This window comes from Neofelis nebulosa, chromosome 2 (genome assembly GCF_028018385.1).
Source record: "Neofelis nebulosa isolate mNeoNeb1 chromosome 2, mNeoNeb1.pri, whole genome shotgun sequence".
NCBI lineage: Eukaryota > Metazoa > Chordata > Mammalia > Carnivora > Felidae > Neofelis > Neofelis nebulosa.
The window spans coordinates 113,652,607-113,673,991 of NC_080783.1; the positions used below are offsets into that span (position 1 = coordinate 113,652,607).

Consider the following 21,385-nt stretch of genomic DNA (forward strand, 5'->3'; position numbering starts at 1 on the left):
AGCAGGACAATGACGAATTCTACTGACCCACTCCCCAGTGAAACTAGTGGAAACTACTTAAAAATAGCCACTTAAAACCTCTAGATATATTCCTAGGGGAAAATAGAAAATTAAAAAAATCTGTTCAAGAAAATCAGTGAAAGTTTACTAAGAAAGGTGAGAGTCTGTGATATCTGAACCAGTACCACTGCTTCTCCCCTTCTTCCCAGCTCAGTGAGTTGGGAGATTTCACTCCAGATGGCTAAAGCAAAAAACATGGGGCTCCCTCTCTCATCTCCCAGCTGGAGAGCTTACTTCCCTAGAAGAGCAGTATTTTTCACTCTGTCCCCAACTACCTGCTATTGAGGCTAAGTCCTGGGTGAGAATGGTTGAGTAGTGGGGACTCCCTTTTTCAGCACACTGGGCATATTAAGGCTCTGATATCTCTTCCCCCTGCTTGTGAGGCTGTCATTCTATGCCAGGCAAGCCCAGGGGACCATAAACCAATGTACACTCCTTCAGTGATTGTCACTCAGAGAGAAGTCTGCCATTATCCCCATCCCCAGCTCCAGAGCTCTTGCTCAAATATTTTGCCTAGGGGTAGAATTTTGACTGTGGGAAGGCTGTAAACAGATTATTGCTAATTTTTTCCTAGAAGAACTGCCCTCATTTGTATTAGAGCATGGAGAAGTTTAAATCTAAAGGTGCTCCCCAGAGCAGTGAAGCTTCTGGTGAAAGGCATTTGGGAACATATTCATGGATCTAATGAAAATACAGCCTAAAATTATAAGCCCATTAGTTTTCAAGAAAGAACCAGGAATGAGATATTTCTTTGCAAGAAAGAACCAAGAATAAGCCCTTCTGGGATCAGAACAAATACCAAACACAGATCTCTGAAACTATTCCTTCAAAGGAGCCAGAATTTGAGCAGCTTATGCCCCAAGGCATTGTTGTAAACAGTAGGCCAATCAGCTGCCAATCAGTGGAATTTAAAAGCTGAGTTTAACAATAGAAGGGTCAATCTATCAGGAAGACATAACAATTAAAAAACATATATGCCTAATAACAGAGAACCAAAATACATAAGGCAAAAACCAATAGAAATGAAGGGAGAAAGGGATATCCAACTTTCAATAATGCATAAAACAACTATACAGAAGATCACACAAATAGAAGACTTGAACAAAACTACAAACCAATTAGACCTGCTAGTATCTATACAGCATACCACCCAACAATAGAAGATATATTCTTCTCAAGTGCACATGGGACACTTTCTAGGATAGACCATATATTAGTCCATAAAACAAACTTCAGTAAATTTAAAGGATAGAAATAATACAAAGCATGTTTTTTGACCACATGGAATAAAATTAGAAATCAGTAATGGGAACTTTAGGAAACTCACAAATATGTGGAAATTAAACAACACACTCCTAAGTAACCAATGAGTCAAAAAACAGACCAAAAGAAAAATCAGAAAACACTTTGAAATAAATGAAAATGAAGACAAAATATGCCCAAACTTATGGGACACAGCTAAATCAACACTTATAGGGAAGTTTACAGCTGCTTATGCCTGTATTAAAAGAAGAAAGCTCTCAAGTCAACAACCAAATTTGCACCTTATAACACTAGAAAAAGAAGAAATGCAAAACCTAAAGCAAGCAGAAGGGAGGAAATAATAAAGGTTAGAGTAGAAATCATTACAGAAAAAAACAGACAACAGAAATATAGAGAAATAGAGAACAGATACAGAATAGAGAAAATAAAAGAAACCAAATGCTGGTTTTTAGAAAAGATCAACAAAACTGGCAGACCTTCAGTTGAAGAAAGAAGACTCAAGAAGAGGAGGATCAAGAATAAAGAAGAGTACTCAAATTACTAGAATCAAAAATAAAAGAGGGGATGTTACTTCTGACCCTACAGAAATAAAAAGAACGATAAAGGACTACTATAAACTATTGTACACCAGGCATTTAGATGACTTAAATGAAATGGACAAATTCCTAGGAAGACACAAGTTTCAAAACTCACTCAAGAAGGAGACAATCTGAATAGACCTACAAGTGGAGATTGGATCAGTAATCACAAGACTACCTACAGAGAAGAGTTCAGACCCTTTATCCCTGGCTTTATCCCTGAATTCTACCAAACATTCAAAAAATAATTAATACCAATTCTTTACAAACTACTGCAAAAAGTAGAAGAGGAAGGAACATATCTCAACCCATTTTATGAGGCCAATAGTACCCGGATACCAAAACTGACAAAGATATTACAAGAAAACTACAGACCAATATCTTTTATGGATATGGATGCAAAAATCCTGAATAAAATAGTAGTAAACCAAATTCATCAAAACATTCAGGGATTTATATATCTTAACCAAGCGGGATAAATCCCACAAGAAGTGCAAGGGTGGAGTAACATCTGAAAATCAATTAATGTAATATACCATATCAGAATAAAGAACAAAAGTTGCATGATTATCTCAATAGACACAGGAAAAGCACTGACAAAATTCAACACATTCTCATGGTAAAAAAACAAAAAACTAAGGAAAAAGCCAAAAAACTCAACAAACTAGGAATAGAAGGTAAATTTACCTGATAAGGGTGTCTATGAAAAACCTACAGCTAACAACATACTTAATGGTGAAGATGGGATACTTTACCCCTAAGATCAAGAACAAGGTATGGATGCCTACTCTTGCCATTTCTATTCAACTTTACTGTCTGGAGGCTATAATCAGGATGGTTAGGCAAGGAAAAGAAATAAAAGACATCTAGATGGGCAAACTACCTCTATTTACAGATGACACAATCTTGTATGTAGAAAATCCTAAGGAATCCATTAAAAAAATGACTAGAGCTAAGAAATGAATTCAACAAGGTTGCAGGATACAAGATCAATATACAAAAATCGATTATATTTCTATATAGATCTATATACTTTCAATGAAAATTAAGAAAATTTTATTCGCAAAGCATCAAAAAGAATAAAATACTTAAGAGTGAAATTTTCAAAAGTGGTACAAACTTGTATTCTGAAGGTGATGAAACATAGTTGAAAGAAATAAAAGAAGATCTAAATAAATGGGAAGAATCCAATGTTTGTGGATCAAGAAATTCAGCATTGTTAAGATACTCTCCAAATTCATTTATAGATTCAACACAGTCCTCATGCTAACCCTAGCTTATTTCTTTGTAGAAATTGATACCTGATTTTAAAATTCATATGGAGGGGCGCCTGGGTGGCGCAGTCGGTTAAGCGTCCGACTTCAGCCAGGTCACGATCTCGCGGTCCGTGAGTTCGAGCCCCGCGTCGGGCTCTGGGCTGACGGCTCAGAGCCTGGAGCCTGTTTCCGATTCTGTGTCTCCCTCTCTCTCTGCCCCTCCCCCGTTCATGCTCTGTCTCTCTCTGTCCCAAAAATAAAATAAAATAAAATAAAATAAAATAAAATAAAATTCATATGGAATTGCAAGAGACTCAGAATAGCCAAGACATTCCTTAAAAGGAAGGGTAAAGGAAGAGAAAGACTCCACTTCCCAATTTCAAAATTTACTACAAAGCAATAGCAAACAAGACAGTGCAGTACTAGTACAAGGACAGACACAGATCAATGGAATAGAACTGACAGTCCAGGAATAAATCCATATCTATGATGAATTTACAAGGCTACCAAACCATTGAAAGGGGAAAGAATACTATTTTCAACAAATGGTACTGGAACAACTGGATATCCACATGAAAATGAACTCAAATAAAAAAACTTAAATGTAAGAGCTAAAACTATGAAACTCTCAGTAAAAAACATAAAGGCAAATACTCATGACCTTGGATTTGGTAAAGGATTCTTAGATATGATATCAAAAGCATGGGCAACAAAGGAAAAAGATAGATAAGCTGGACTTCATGAATATTAAAAAAAAATTCCGGGGCACCTGGGTGGCTCAGTCAGTTGCGCGTCCACCTTCAGCTCGGGTTAGGATCTCGCCATTTGTGGGTTTGGGCTTCACATCGGGCTCTGTGCTGACAGCTTGGAGCCTGGAGCCTGCTTTGGATTCTGTATCCCCCTCTCTTTCTGCCCCTTCCTCGTTCGTGCTCTCTCTCTCTCTCTCAAAAATAAATAAACATTAAAAAATTAAAAAAAAATTCTGTGCTTCAAAGGATACCATCAAGAAAATGAAAGGACAAACCACAGAATAGGAGAAAATATTTGTAAAGATTATTTATCTGATAATTCATGTGCATCTAAGGTATAGAGAACACTTACAACTCAATTAAAAACAGCCAGATATCCCAATTAAAACACAAACTGATGGTTACCAGAGGGAAGGTGGGTGGAGGGCGGTGGATGAAATACATGATGGGGATTAAGGAGTCCACTTGTGATAAGCACCACGTATTGGAAATGTTGAATCACCATATTATACACCTGAAACTAACATTACACTATATGTTAACTTACTAGAATTTAAATAAAAACTTAAAAAATGAGTAAAAGAGTAGACATTTCTTAGAAGAATAAAAGATATATAAATGGCTGATAAGTATATAAAAAGAGAAATATAAATCAAAACCACAATGAGATACAACTTGACACCCACTAGTTTGAATAGAATCAAAAAGTCAGATAACAAGTGTGATGAGGATGTTGATGTTGGAGAAATTACACTGGTGGTGGGAATGTAAAATGGCACAACTTCTTTAGAACACAGTTTAGCAAGGGAGGAAGATGGCGGCATAGGAGGACACTGGGCTCACCGCGTCCTGCTGATCACTTAGATTCCACCCATACCTGCCTAAATAACCCAGAAAACCACCAGAAGACTAGCAGAACAGATTCTCCAGAGCCAAGTGTAGACAAGAGGCCCACAGAAGATGGTAGGAAGGGCGGAGAGGTGGTGCACACTACACGGACTGGCAGGAGGGAGCCGGGCCAAAGGGCAGCCTGCCGGCAAAGCAGAGCCCTCCAGTCTGGCTTGCGAAAGCGGAGGGGCCGGATGGAGTGTGTTTGGACAGCAAACGGGACTTAACATCTGGAAGGTTATAAGCTAACAGCTCTGCTCGGAGAGCAGGAGGGCTGGAGGACTACGGGAGGGAGAGTTGTTGAGCCCTGGATGACAGAGCTCAGCTTGGCAGGGAACAAAGGTGCTCACCAGCACCATCTCCCTCACCCATCCTCCAGCCAAAATCCCAAAGGGAACCAGTTCCTGCCAGGGAACTTGCTTGCATCGCGCAAACACCCAATGCAGTGCTTCTGCGGATCCATCCCTTTGGCGGCGGGTCTGACTCACTCCTGGTGCCGCAGGGCCCCTCCTGAAGTGGATCACTGAAGGAAAAGCGAGCTGAGCCTGCCCCTCCCGCCCCTGTGCACCTTGCCGATCCACTCCGGCCAATACGCCAGATGCCCAGCACCACAAGCCTGGCAGTGTGCAAGTAGCCCAGACGGGCCACGCCACCCCACAGTGAATCTGCCCCTAGGAGAGGGGAAGAGAAGGCACACACCAGTGTGCCTGTGGCCCCAGCGCTGGGCTGGGGCAGACATCAGGTCTGACTGCAGCACCACCCACCAACGCAAGTTATTCAAGACAGCACAGGGGAAGTGCCCTGCAGTTCTGCACCACTCCAGGGACTGTCCAAAATGACGAAACGGAAGAATTCCCCTCAAAAGAATCTCCAGGAAATAATGACAGCTAACGAACTGATCAAAAAGGATTTAAACAATATAACAGAAAGTGAATTTAGAATAATAGTCATAAAATTAATCGCTGGGCTTGAAAACAGTATACAGGACAGCAGAGAATCTATTGCTACAGAGATCAAGGGACTAAGGAACTGCCAGGAGGAGCTAAAAAATGCAATCAATGAGCTGCAAAATAAAATGGAGACAACCACAGCTCAGATTGAAGAGGCAGAGGAGAGAATAGGTGAACTAGATGATAAAATTATGGAAAAAGAGGAAGCTGAGAAAAAGAGAGATAAAAAAATCCAGGAGTATGAGGGGAAAATTAGAGAACTAAGTGATGCACTAAAGACAAATAATCTACGCATCATTGGTATTCCAGAGGAGTCATTGGTATCCCTCCAGAGAGAGGGAAAGGTGCTGAAGGTGTACTTGAAGAAATAACAGCTGAGAACTTCCCTGATCTGGGGAAGGAAAAAGGCATTGAAATCCAAGAGGCACAGAGAACTCCCTTCAGACGTAACTTGAATCGATCTTCTGCATGACATATCATAGTGAAACTGGCAAAATACAAGGATAAAGAGAAAATTGTGACAGCAGCTAGGGATAAACGTGCTCTAACATATAAAGGGACAGCAATAAGACTCGTGATGGATCTCTCTACTGAAACTTGGCAGGCCAGAAAGGAATGGCAGGAAATCTTCAATGTAATGAATGGAAAGAATATGCAGCCGAGAATCTTTTATCCAGCAAATCTGTCATTTAGAATAGAAGGAGAGATAAAGGTCTTCCTAAAACAAACAAAAACTGAAGGAATTCGTCCCCACTAAACCAGCCCTACAAGGGATCCTAAGGGCGATCCTGTGAGACAAAGTACCAGAGACATCACTACAAGCATGAAACCTACAGACATCACAATGACTCTAAACTCATATCTTTCTATAATAACACTGAATGTAAATGAACTAAATGCGCCAACCAAAAGACATAGGGTATCAGAATGGATAAAAAAACAAGACCCATCTATTTGCTGTCTACAAGAGACTCATTTTAGACCTGAGGACACCTTCAGATTGAAAATGAGGGGATGGAGAACTATCATGCAACTGGAAGTCAAAAGAGAGCTGGAGTAGCCATACTTATATCAGACAAACTAGACTTTAAATTAAAGGCTGTAACAAGAGATGAAGAAGGGCATTATAGGGTCTATCCATCAGGAGGAGCTAACAATTATAAATGTCTATGCGCCAAATACGGGAGCCCCCAAATACATAAAACAATTACAAACATAAGCAACCTTATTGATAAGAATGTGGAAATTGCAGGGGACTTTAACACCCCACTTACAGAAATGGATAGATCATCTAGACACACGGTCAATAAAGAAACAAGGGCCCTGAATGATACATTGGATCAGATGGACTTGACAGATATATTTAGAACTCTGCATCCCAAAGCATCAGAATCTACTTTCTTCTCGAGTGCACATGGAACATTCTCCAAGATAGATCACATTCTGGGTCACAAAACAGCCCTTCATAAGTATACAAGAATTGAAATCATACCATGCATACTTTCAGACCACAATGCTATGAAGCTTAAAATCAACCACAGGAAAAAGTCTGGAAAACCTCCAAAAGCATGGAGGTTAAAGAACACCCTACTAAAGAATGAATGGGTCAACCAGGCAATTAGAGAAGAAATTAAAAAATATATAGAAACAAACGAAAATGAAAATACAACAATCCAAACACCTTGGGATGCAGCGAAGGAAGTCCTGAGAGGAAAATACATTGCAATCCAGGCCTATCTCAAGAAACAAGAAAAATCCCAAATACAAAATCTAACAAACACCTAAAGGAAATAGAAGCAGAACAGCAAAGACACCCTAAACCCAGCAGAAGAAGAGAAATAATAAAGATTCGGGCAGAAATAAACAATATAGAACCTAAAAAAACTGTAGAGCAGATCAATGAAACCAAGAGTTGGTTTTTTTTTTTTTTCAACGTTTTTTATTTATTTTTGGGACAGAGAGAGACAGAGCATGAACGGGGGAGGGGCAGAGAGAGAGGGAGACACAGAATCGGAAACAGGCTCCAGGCTCCGAGCCATCAGCCCAGAGCCTGACGCGGGGCTCGAACTCACGGACCGCGAGATCGTGACCTGGCTGAAGTCGGACGCTTAACCGACTGCGCCACCCAGGCGCCCCAAGAGTTGGTTTTTTGAAAAGATAAACAAAATTGATAAACTTCTAGCCAGGCTTCTCAAAAAGAAAAGGGAGATGACCCAAATAGATAAAATCATGAATGACAATGGAATTATTACAACTAATTCCTCAGAAATACAAGCAATTATCAGGGAATACTATGAAAAACTAGATGCCAACAAACTGGAAAACCTGGAAGAAATGGACAAATTCCTAATCACCCGCACGCTTCCAAAACTCAATCAGGAGGAAATAGAAAGCTTGAACAGACCCATATCCAGCGAAGAAATTGAATCAGTCATCAAAAATCTCCCAACAAATAAGAGTCCAGGACCAGATGGCTTCCCAGAGGAGTTCTACCAGACGTTTAAAGCAGAGATAATACCTATCCTTCTCAAGCTATTCCAAAACATAGAAAGGGAAGGAAAACTTCCAGACTCATTCTATGAAGCCAGTATTACTTTGATTCCTAAGCCAGACAGAGACCCAGTAAAAAAAGAGAACTACAGGCCAATATCCCTGATGAATATGAATGCAAAAATTCTCAATAAGATATTAGCAAATCGAATTCAACAGCATATAAAAAGAATTATTCACCATGATCTAGTGGGATTCATTCCTGGGATGCAGGGCTGGTTCAACATTTCCAAATCAATCAACGTGATACATCACATTAATAAAAGAAAAGATAAGAATTATATGATCCTGGGGGCGCCTGGGTGGCGCAGTCGGTTGAGCGTCCGACTTCAGCCAGGTCACGATCTCGCGGTCCGTGAGTTCAAGCCCCGCGTCAGGCTCTGGGCTGATGGCTCGGAGCCTGGAGCCTGTTTCCGATTCTGTGTCTCCCTCTCTCTCTGCCCCTCCCCCGTTCATGCTCTGTCTCTCTCTGTCCCCAAAATAAATACAAAACGTTGAAAAAAAAAATTAAAAAAAAAAAAAGAATTATATGATCCTGTCAATCGATGCAGAAAAAGCATTTGACAAAATTCAGCATCCTTTCTTAATAAAAACCCTCGAGAAAGTCGGGATAGAAGGAACAGACTTAAACATCATAAAAGCCATTTTTGAAAAGCCCACAGCTAACATCATTCTCAATGGGGAAAAACTAAGAGCTTTTTCCATGAGATCAGGAACACGACAGGGATGTCCACTCTCACCGCTGTTGTTTAACATAGTGTTGGAAGTGCTAGCATCAGCAATCAGACAACAAAAGGAAATCAAAGGCATCAAAATTGGCAAAGATGAAGTTAAGCTTTCACTTTTTGCAGATGACATGATATTATACATGGAAAGTCCGATAGACTCCACCAGAAGTCTGCTAGAACTGATACATGAATTTAGGAAAGTTGCAGGATACAAAATCAATGTACAGCAATCAGTTGCATTCTTATACACTAATAATGAAGCAACAGAAAGCAAATAAAGAAACTGATCCCATTCACAATTGCACCAAAAAGCATAAAATACCTAGGAATAAATCTAACCAAAGATGTAAAAGATCTGTATGCTGAAAACTACAGAAAGCTTATGCAGGTAATTGAAGAAGATATAAAGAAATGGAAAAATATTCCGTGCTCATGGGTTGGAAGAATAAATATTGTCAAAATGCTAATACTACCCAAAGCTATCTACATATTCAATGCAATCCCAATCAAAATTGCACCAGCATTCTTCTCGAAGCTAGAACAAGCAATCCTAAAATTCATATGGAACCACAAAAGGCCCCGAATAGCCAAAGTAATTTTGAAGAAGAAGACCAAAGCAGCAGGCATCACAATCCCAGAGTTTAGCCTCTACTACAAAGCTGTAATCATCAAGACAGCATGGTATTGGCACAAAAACAGACACATAGACCAACGGAATAGAATAGAAACCCCAGAACTAGACCCACAAATGTATGGCCAACTAATCTTTGACAAAGCAGGAAAGAATATCCAATGGAAAAAAGACAGTCTCTTTAACATATGGTGCTGGGAGAACTGGACAGCAACATGCAGAAGGTTGAAACTAGACCACTTTCTCACACCATTCACAAAAATAAACTCAAAATGGATAAAGGACCTGAATGTGAGACAGGAAACCATCAAAACCCTAGAGGAAAAAACAGGAAAAGACCTCTCTGACCTCAGCCGTAGCAATTTCTTACTTGACACATCCTCAAAGGCAAAGGAATTAAAAGCAAAAATGAACTATTGGGACCTCATGAAGATAAAAACTTCTGCACAGCAAAGGAAACAATCAACAAAACTAAAAGGCAACCAACGGAATGGGAAGAGATATTTGCAAATGACATATTGGACAAAGGGCTAGTATCCAAGATCTATAAAGAGCTCACCAAACTCCACACCTGAAAAACAAATAACCCAGTGAAGAAATGGGCAGAAAACATGAATAGACACTTCTCTAAAGAAGACATCCGGATGGCCAACAGGCACATGAAAAGATGCTCAACGTCGCTCCTCATCAGGGAAATACAAATTAAAACCACACTCAGATATCACCTCACGCCAGTCAGAGTGGCCAAAATGAACAAATCAGGAGACTACAGATGCTGGAGAGGATGTGGAGAAACGTGAACCCTCTTGTACTATTGGTGGGAATGAAAATTGGTGCAGCCACTCTGGAAAACAATGTGGAGGTTCCTCAAAAAATTAAAAATAGTCCTACCCTATGACCCAGCAGTAGCACTGCTAGGAATTTACCCAAGGGATACAGGAGTACTGATGCATAGGGGCACTTGTACCCCAATGTTTATAGCATCACACTCAACAACAGCCAAATTATGGAAAGAGCCTAAATGTCCATCAATGGAGTACTACATGGCAATGAGATATGGCCCTTTGTATCAACGTGGATGGAACTGGAAAGTGTTATGCTAAGTGAAATAAGCCATACAGAGAAAGACAGATACCATATGCGTTCACTCTTATGTGGATCCTGAGAAACTTAACAGGAACCCATGGGGTAGGGGAAGGAAAAAAAACGTGGTTAGAGTGGGAGAGAGCCAAGGCATAAGAGACTCTTAAAAACTGAGAACAAACTGAGGGCTGATGGGGGGTGGGAGGGATGGGAGGGTGGGTGATGGGTATTGAGGAGGGCACCTGTTGGGATGAGCACTGGGTGATGTATGGAAACCAATCTGACAATAAATTTCATATATTAAAAAAAAAAAAGAACACAGTTTAGCAATTCTTCAAATGATTCAATATAAAGTTAACATCTGACCCACCAGTTCTAGTCCTATGTATGTGAGTGAAAACATATGGCTTCACTAAAACTTGTACATGAATTTTTATAGCAGCATTATACATAATAGCTGAAAGCTGGAAACAATCCAAATGTCCACCAGTAGATGAATGGATAAGCAAGTTGTGGTACATCTGTATAAAATGGGCTATTATTCAGTCATCAAAAGGAATGATACATGTGACAACATGGATGAACCTTGAAAACACTATTCTCAGTGAAAAAAGTCACAAAAGACTAGGTCCTATAGGATTCCATTCATATGCAAATCCAGAATAGGAAAATTTGTGGTGATGATTACACCTATATGTGAACAGACTAATAAAATCTGAATTGTACACTTTAAATGGGTGAACTTTATGGAATGTGAACTATATTTCAATAAAGCTGTTTAAAAAGTAGAGAAATTCACCCATAAGATATAATTGGCTTGAAGAAAGAAGTGACCCATACCTTCGAAATAACAATGGAAACAGAAGGCAAGTAGGAAAGTGCCTGGTAGAACCTCGCCAACCTCCCTAAGTAATGGGCATGGGCTCTGGAGGAGCAGAGGGTTTTACCCTAGTCTGTGTGCATCTGTATGCTGGCAACTTGCAGAGTTGTATCTGGCTCTGCTGGTTCCACTGAGAGTGGAGTGGATGTGGTGCAATTTATTCTGGGCACCAACTTGTGGGGCAAAGGGTGGCATGCTCCCACATGAGGATAATTCTTGGCTACTCCACACATGTAAAAGAAATGCTGAAGGGGCGCCTGGGTGGCGCAGTCGGTTAAGCGTCCGACTTCAGCCAGGTCACGATCTCGCGGTCCGTGAGATCGAGCCCCGCGTCGGGCTCTGGGCTGATGGCTCGGAGCCTGGAGCCTGTTTCTGATTCTGTGTCTCCCTCTCTCTCTGCCCCTCCCCCGTTCATGCTCTGTCTCTCTCTGTCCCAAAAAAATAAATAAAAAACGTTGAAAAAGAAATGCTGAAAAGAAGCAAAGTTTCCGGCTGGCACTGCTTACAGCTCCCTCCAAGGTGACTGAACTTGTGATACACATTACAGGGAAGCCTTTCACTTCCTGCTTCAGCTGTGTTTGAAGGAGTTTAATAGCACTCTATAGCAGTCTCTGAAAGGATGTTGTCTCCAACTACTTGATAACAAGCCCTTGTTGGGGAAAGATTGATGTCTGTAAGGATAAGCAAATAGAGAAATTTCACCTATAGAAAAACTACCAGTCAAAACAAATGCAGATGAATTTGCAAATAAATTTATAAAACATGAACAGGAGAAAGTTGTTATGAAATTCTCAATATTCTGTTTTTACCAAACTTCTATAGGACATTGGAAAGATTTATTGTAGATTAAAAGTGTGATCACTGAATCACAAATCTAGGAGGCAATGAACAGGTAGGTAAAACCAGAAAAACAAAGTAGAAGATAAAACAGAAATTCTCCAAGACCTAAGCAGAAACATTGTTTAAAATAATGAAAATGATGAGAGAGGTTCTGGGGATAGAGACTGGAAATATAACCCCAGAAGTCTGGAACAGAACAGTTGGAATAGAAGTGATAAAGAAAAGAAGGCTTTCCTAAGCTAAATACAGAGACCCAAGTCCATATTAACTTGACTGTCAATATTAACCTGATGAAATGGGAAAAGAGGAATTATTATTCCTTTTTTGAATAACGAAGGAATCTGAAATACAGAGAAATGAGGGATGTGCACGATTTCTCACCCCCATATCTAGTGCAGCTAGAGCCAGAGCCCCGATCTCTTACATCCAGAGCAGTATCCTTGGGGTGCAAGCATGTCAGGACATATGTGTCACTGAGGTTTTTTGATTATTCTGCAATAAATTCACCTGTCAATTAAAAAAAAATTTATTTTAATGTTTTATTTATTTTTTGACAGAGAGAGACAGAGCATGAGCGGGGGAGGGTCAGAGAGAGAGGGAGACACAGAATCCAAAGCAGGCTCCAGGCTCTGAGCCATCAGCACAGAGCCCGATGCGGGGCTGGAACTCAAAGATTGCGAGATCATGACCTGAGCCGAAGTCGGACGCTCAACCGACTGAGCCACCCAGGCGCCCACACCTGTCAATTTTTTAAAAATTTATTTATTTATTCTGAGAGACAGCGTGAATCAGGAGGGGCAGAGAGCGGGAGAGAGAGAGAGAGAGGGAATCCCAAGCAGGCTCCGCAGGGTCAGCGCAGAGCCCGACATGGGGCTTGAACCCATGATACCGTGAGAGCATGACCTAAGCCAAAATCAAGAGTCAGACGCTTAACTGACTGAGCCACCCAGGCACCCCCACCTGTCAGTTAATTCAAATGAACCTCTGAAATTTTAGGCACATATGATTATTAAGCTTTGGATTTGTAAGAAAGTTCTAACTTCAAAGGGCAAATTCAGCCTTGAGAATTATCACTGGAAAAACACTATTGTCACCAGTTACTGCTCCTTCCATGAGCCTGTAAATAATCCCATAACTTAATGAAGACCTATGTTAGAAATATGTTTCCTTTGAAAACATTCTTTCAGCAGTTGTCAAACTTACCTTTTCATGACTTTGCTTACTGTGAATTTAAATCACAACCTATCTGGGAAAGAATAAGTCCACTGCATGATGCAGCATAAGCACATACATTTGCTAATGGAAAATAATCATGTCCACCACCTAATCAGAGCAGCTAGCTCCCCCAGGACCAGCACCTAGTATGCACTGAGTTGGATTCAGAGTTCAGGACTCAGTTCTGCATCAGAGCTGACCTTCCTCAGGATGGCATATGCTGCACTTGAACCCCCAGAGCCTAGCCACTCTGCTCCTATCATCTTTTGCCTGGAATGTCAGTCCTGTTCCCACTCCCCAAGTCTGGATGAAGTACATGTTTGACAGGTGTAGCTATTTTGCTTTTTCAACCCTGTCTAGGGCTTTACCATTCTTTATATTTCAAAAATATATATTTATTTATTTTTGGGTGAGTGCAAGCCGGGGAGGGGCAGAGTGAGGGGGACAGAGGATCTGAAACAGGCTCTGCACTAACAGGCTGACAGCAGTGAGCCTGACGTGGGGCTCAAACTCATGAACTGCGAGATCATGACCTGAGCTGAAGTTGGACACTCAACCAACTGAACCACCCAGGTGCCCTCCATTCTTTGTCTTTCCTAAACACCAGATTGGCCTCTCCTTCCAGCCAGCTTTCAGACAATAAGGTTGCTAATAAAATCTGCACCTGCTCAAGATCTGACACTTGACACCAGGAGCCCTTGAACATTTTCAGCATATGCAAGCCCCTCCTAGGTTAGGTCTGGGAAAGGTGGTGGCTATGCATGAGGATGTCCTATCTTGGCTCTCACTGGGGCCCAGTTTCCTTCTGGCACAAAGGCCAGTGCTTTTATGGGCAAATATATGATGTGATGCTGTTTGCCATAGATTTGGGTAAGAGACACAGAGAGGCAGCCATAAAACTCACAGAAGAAGCTTGTCTGTCAAAGGGAAAACACTCAAGTTCCATTCTAGACTAAAGACAACTCTCTATATGATTATTTCTTCTGCAAGTTGTATATCCTATAGTTATATCCTATTGCTAGACCCAAGAGATGAACATTAGTTTTACTCAAAATAAATGAATGGAGGCAGGTTTGGGGATTCAATAATGGAATCTTCCCCAAGCCAATAATTCCCTTTCTCTGGGTGCTAGGGACCTCTTCCTAACTGAAGGGATAAGAGACACTGGTTTATCTGTCTCACCTTCAAGCTACTTCTGCCAGACAAGTAAACATAGCAGTCAACGATACTCTCTCATTTCTTGTCCTTTCTAGGACACCAGAGTATAAAACAAAAGAGAGAGGCACATGACTCACCAGTGTCTGGTAGGTACTCTGGCCAGCCCATGCAGTTCAGTCCTGTTGGGGCACTCTGGGAGAATGGATGGTTTCTTCTAGCGAGACTCAACGACTCTGGAGAGGTCACAGTCATCTTCCTCCAACACTGGGAGAGGAGGAAAGAGGCAGAGAGTAAATGAAGAAAAGAGATGATATGCTGTCATTGCCACATCGTACTTTTTTCATTGTCCAGGATCTTTGCTGTGAGCAGGATACACAGCCAAAATGCACACAGCTTCAGGAGGTGCCATTTACATCAAAATCCATGAGGAAAAAACCCAGAAAACTTCTCCTGGGGTCTGTAACCTGTATGGCCACATATGATAATTGTGGCAGAACAGGTTGTCATTCAACAATGTGAAATAAGGACTATTGAGAAGGTCTCCAAACTCCCAAATCTCCAGCTGCTCAGTCACACAGCCTGACATTTCTCCAAAAGCATGACTGTTAGTTTTAATTAAGGCATATTATTTTAGGGGTGCTTAAGTAAAATACTACCCATGAAGTCCTGGGCATTTCATAAATATGAGACAGACTTACCCTTCAAATTGTAAGGACCAGTGTTGCATAGGGTCTTGGGAAGACAAGGGATATTGTCCCATTCTTTATCATTCCATCATCCAGATATAAAATTGGCCCCTTCCAGTTTTGTCTACTTTGTAAGGTTATTAGATTAGCTTAAACATTTTCATATGTAGGGGCACCTGGGTGGCTCAGTCGGTTGAGCGTCTGACTTTGGCTTGGGTCATGATCTTGCAGTCTGTGAGTTTGAGCCCCATGTCGGGCTCTGTGCTGACAGGTTGGAGCCTGAAGCCTGTTTCGATTTCTGTGTGTCTCCCTCTCTCTTTACCCCTCCCCTGCTTGTGTTCTCTGTCTTAAAAACAAATAAATGTTTAAAAAAATTTAAAAATTTTGGTATGTATTCAAATAAATGTTTGTTCCTTTTCCTTCTCTTTTGTATCCCTGAAGTGATTAAGCAAGTAGTGCTTAGAAAATTCTTTTGTTGTCCCTATGATATCCTCTGGCTTGATCTCAACAGCAACTTGAAACTGGGTGTGCCCAAAAGGTACTCCAAAAGAAGCCCTTTCTGGTCTGAAGGGAAGGAAAAGGGGCCCCTAAGAGTATGAATGAATGGGGGAAATCTTCTCTGTTGTTGTTTCCTCCCACCCCCAATTCCCAGGAAATCCTATTGTAGTATGGCAGTGACAGCCCGATAGGCACCTAAAACCCTGAGGAAGGGGAATCCTCCACGACTAGAGGAGCTCTGGTCCTAAGAACATGGAGGTGGGAGGAGAATCCTGTTTCATTTTTCTATCTCTGTTTTCCTGCTGCTTGGCTCTAGAGGCAGACACATTTGCAGGAAGTATATTGCAAAGTAGGAAAACAAAAGCCCAGCTTTCTTGCAAAAAGATCAGGAATATAGGGGCTTCTGGAACGATAAAGTGTCTGGAAGAATTCAGAGAGGAAGAAATTCAAGAAAATGATCCCAAAAAGTGTATAAACTCCAGGACTTACCCCAAACTGTGCATGGGTGGATCTGAGCCTAAACAGGGTAGAAAGTCTTTGAGAACTGAACTATGGAATAGAACATTTTACAGGTCCCAGACTAGCCACTGAGTGATCTAAATTATCCAAATAGCACTGAAAACACCTTGAAAACTGAAATGACCTAAGCCCCTGAAGGCCAGTAAGAACTTGTAGTCTAAATTGGATCAACTTCTTAAAAAATGTAATAGCCATCATTCTCCACAGCAACTAAACAAGGTCCAGAGTCTCATAACATAGTATTCAAAATGTCCAAGATATTATTCAAAATGACTTAACATACAAACAACTATGAAAATCTCAGTAATGTTTAAGGGAAAGGACAACCAACAGATCTCAACACCAAGGTAACATGGTAGTTGAAATTATCAGACTTTAAAGCAGCTCTTATAACCAGACTCTAAGAAGTACTCTTGAACTGAATGGAAAATAACAGCAGGGAGATATAGTTGACACTTGAATAACACAGTTTTGAAGTGTGTGGGTCCACTTACATGTGGATTTTTTTTGATAACTACAGTACAGTGCTGTAAATGTATTTTCTCTTCCTTATGATTTTCTTAACATTTTTTTCCTCTAGTTTGCTTATTGTAAGAATAAAGTATGTAATACATACAACATGAACAAGAAGTGATAACTGACTGCTTATGTTAGTAAGGTTTCTGGTCAACAATAGGCTATTGGTAAATTTTGTGGGAATCAAAAGTTATGTGTGGATTTTGACTGTGTGTGAAGTTAGCACTCTTAACCTTTCTGCTGTTCAAGGGTTAAATATAGATGAAAAAAAAAGAATGAAATTGATATATTAGAACTGAAAAATATAATAACTGAAATAAAAAATTCACTGGTAAGTTTTAATTACAACATAAGATTACTGAGGAAAGAATCAGTAAACTAAATAGCTCAAAAGAAATGATCCAGTCTGAAGAACAGAGAAACAATAATACAGTAAAACCTTGGCTTGCTAGCATAATTCATTCTGGAAACATGCTTGTAATCCAAAGCACTCATATATCAAAGTGAATTTCAAGAACCATTAGCTCAGTTGTGATCATGCAATGGTCAGCATCACACACTGCTTGTATTGGAAGACATCACTTGTTTATCAAGTTAAAATTTATTAGAAATGTTTGTTCATCTTGTGGAACACTCGCAGAACAAGTTACTCATAAACCAAGGTTTTACTGTATTGGAAAAAATGAACAGAGCCTCAGGGACCTATAGGACAACAATAAACATCTAACATTCTGCCATCAGAGATGCAGGAACAGAAGATAAAGTGTGGTGGAGAACAATATCAACAAATTTCTTGGAGGAAGAGTTAAGATGGCAGAGTAGTAAGGGGACTTGTCTGTCCCTCAAACACAGTGAGATCAACATCAAACCATTTTGAACACCTAGGAAATCAGTCTGAGGATTAACAGAATAGTCTGAATAATTTGAAGGAAAGAACACAGCAGGTATATAGTGCAGAGAGGGGAACTGGGGAAGTGAAGAGCTGCAGTGCCCCAGAGGGGAGGGGCTGTTTTCATGGAGAGGAAAAGAGAGGGGGAGAGAGAGCAGTGCACTGGGTTTGCACAAGAAAGCACTCCCTCTGAAAGCAACTAGAGAGAAAGAGTGAAAACACGAACTGGGGACTGCACAAAACAACTGTTCCCCAAAACCACTGACAAGAGAAAAAGGAGAGAGTTTCAATACTGCCAGTTTTTTATAAACATTAGAGCACTGAATCTGAAGTTTCAGAGGTCAGCACCTGGCGGTGCTCTGGTGATGAAGCAGGGCAGAGCCCTGGGAGCAGGCAGCAAGGTCTGAGGATCCCCTGGATCATGTGGGGAGAAGATGTTCCCTTCCTTGGAGTGCATTTGGTAGGGGTTATATGGCCTATCCACAGGTAGAAGATCCAGTAGGCACCATCAAGCCACCATGGCACCCATACAGGAACAAAGGATGACAGCTAAGGGCAGCAAATCCTGGTGCCAGCTCTGTGTTGTGAGTTACCATAAACTCTGAACTTTTGCCATTCTGCAGTGGGATGACTATTTCCTGGGACAAGCTGGCCCCAGCTATAGCACAGTGAGACCCTCCCCCAGAAGATCACTGCAGGTCTGAACCATGGGAGTCTCTGATGTGTGGTTTTGGAACACAACTGCACCTGAGATAAAACTCTGGAGAGAGGTGCCGCCTGGTAGGCAGACAGCTCAGACACAGACAGGAGGAAGGCAGAGAGCTGACAGAAGCAGGGGGCACAGGATGGGTGACTGATCCGTGTGTCTGTGAGAGTGCGAGCTTCTCACTTCAGAGACTAGAGAGCAGGGTGAAGCCATTTACACCATTAGCCCATCAACACTGATTGACTCCAGTGAGCAAAACAGTGCCACTAAGTGGAGAACAGGGCTGTTATACCAAGCCTTGCATCCCTGTTGCCTCCAGGTCCAACTCCACTAGGGTAAGTGGGCCTTGGAATCAGATCAGCAGACCCCTCCCCCAGAGGACCAGTACAAATCCCTTCTGGGAGCTTAGCCTACTGATCATAGAGTGCTGCAAAGATTCAGCTCTAGAGGAAAATGGATCTAGCTTCATTTGGGTTTTTCTGTTTGTTGGTTTGTTCACTTTTTTGTTGTTTTGTTTTTGTTTTTGTTGTTGTTTTTTTTCTTTTGTTTCTTAGACACAAAAAGAGCAAAATTTTTTTATTTTATCTTATTATTTTTTATTTTTTAATTTTAATTTTTTTCTTTTTTTTAATCGAGCTTCTCTTAACAAGCAGACCAAAACACACCTAGGATCCAGCTTCCTTTATTTGATATTTTAAAAATTTAAATTTTTATTTCATTCTATTATTACTATTATTGTTGTTGTTGTTTTCTTCCTCCAAAATGACAAGAAGGAGGAATTCACCTCAAAAGAAAAAAAACAGAAGAAATGACAGCCAGGGATTTAATCAATGCAGAATTAAGTAAGTGTCTGAACTAGAATTTAAAACAATGATTATAAGGATACTAGGTAGGCTTGAAGAAAGCATAGAAGACACAAGATAATCCCTTTCTGCAGAGATAAAAGAAGTAAAATCTAGTCAGACTGAAGTTAAAATTGCTATAACCAAGACGCAAACCCAAATGGAGGCCATAAAAATGAGGATGGATGATGAGGCAGAGGAGCAAAATAGTGATATAGAAGATAAAATTATGGAAAATAATGAAACTGAAAAGAAGAGGGAAACAAAAGTGAGAGATCCTGAAGGCAGACTTAGGGAACTCAGCAATTTATTAAAATATAATAATATTTATAACCTAGGAGTCCCAGAAGATGAAGAGAGAGAAAAAGGGGCAGAAGGTTTATGTGAGCAAATTATAGATGAAAACTTCCCTATTCTGGGAAAGGACACAGATATAAAATCCAAGAAACACAGAGAACTCCCATCAAATTCAATAAAAGCCAGCCATCACCAAGACATGTCATAATCAAATTCACAAAAAACACAAACAAGGAAAGAATACTGAACGCACCAAGGGGAAAAAAAGTCCTTAACCTACAAGGAAAGACATATCAGGTTCATAGTAGAACTGTCCACAGAAACTTGACAGGCCAGAAAGGACTGGCGAGATATATTCAACATGCTAAATAGGAAAAATATGCAGCCAAGAATACTCTATCCAGCAAGGCTGTCATTCAAAATAGAAGGAGAGATAAAGAGTTTCCCCAACAAACAAAAACTACAGGAGTCAGCCCTACAAGAAATTTTGAGGACTCTTTGAGTGGAGAAAACAAAAGACCAAAAGCAACAAACACTAGAAAGGACCAGAGCGCGTCACCAGAAACCAACACTACAGGCAACACAATGTCACTAAATTCATATATTTCAATAATCACTCTGAATGTAAATGGACTAAATATTTCAATCAAAAGACAAAGGGCATCAGAATGAATAAAAAACAAGATTCATGTATATGCTGCCTATGACTCATTTTAGACCTAAAGACACCTTCAGATTGAAAGTGAGGGGATGGAGAACCCTCTAACATGCTAATGGATGTCAAAAGAAAACTAGAGTAGCCATACTTACATCAGACAAATTAGATTTTAAAACAGACTGTAACAAGAGATGAAGAAGGGCATTATATCATAATAATGGGGTCTATCCACCAAGAAGATCTATCAATTATATTTATGCCCCCAGCTTGAAAGCACCCAAATATATAAATCAATTAATCACAAACATAAAGACACTCATTGATAATAATACAATAATAGTAGGGGACTTTAACACCCCACTTACAGTTATGGCATCTAAGCAGAAAACCACAGGACATACCTCCTCATAAGGAAACAATGGCTTTGAATGACACACTGGACCATATGCACTTGGCAGATATATTCAGAATATTTCATCCTAAAACAGCAGAATACACATTCTTTTTGAGTACACATGGAACATTCTCCAGGACAGATCACATACTGGGTCACAAGTCAGCCTTCAACAAATACAAAAAGATTGAGATCATGCCATGCATATTTTCAGATCACAACACTATGAAACATATAGTCAACCACAAGAAAAAGTTTGGAAGACCTTCAAGTACATGGAGGTAAAAGGATATTCTATTAAAGAATGAATAGGTTGACCAGGAAATAGAAGAAATTAAAAAAATACAGGAAGCAGAGATGCCTGAGTGGCTCAGTTAAGTGTCTGACTTTGGATTTGGGCTCAGGTCATGATCTCACAGTTCATGAGATAGAGCCCCACGTAGTGCTCTGTGTTGACAGTGGAGCCTGCTTGGGATTCTCTCTCTCTCTCTCTCTCTCTCTCTCTCTCTCTCTCTCTCTGTCTCTCGCTTTCTGCCCCTCCTCTTCTCATG

General features: G+C 40.5%; 1 protein-coding gene across 5 annotated transcripts in view; it reads right to left on the reverse strand.

The window, feature by feature from the left end:
• ARHGEF4 (Rho guanine nucleotide exchange factor 4) overlaps positions 1-21,385 on the reverse strand; it is a 261,385-nt gene that overhangs the window by 93,002 nt on the left and 146,998 nt on the right. For all 5 annotated transcript variants that reach the window (XM_058715682.1, XM_058715680.1, XM_058715681.1 and 2 more), the window contains exon 4: positions 14,967-15,093. In XM_058715682.1, the coding sequence (XP_058571665.1) occupies positions 14,967-15,093 (127 nt within the window). The remainder of the gene's footprint in view (positions 1-14,966; positions 15,094-21,385) is intronic.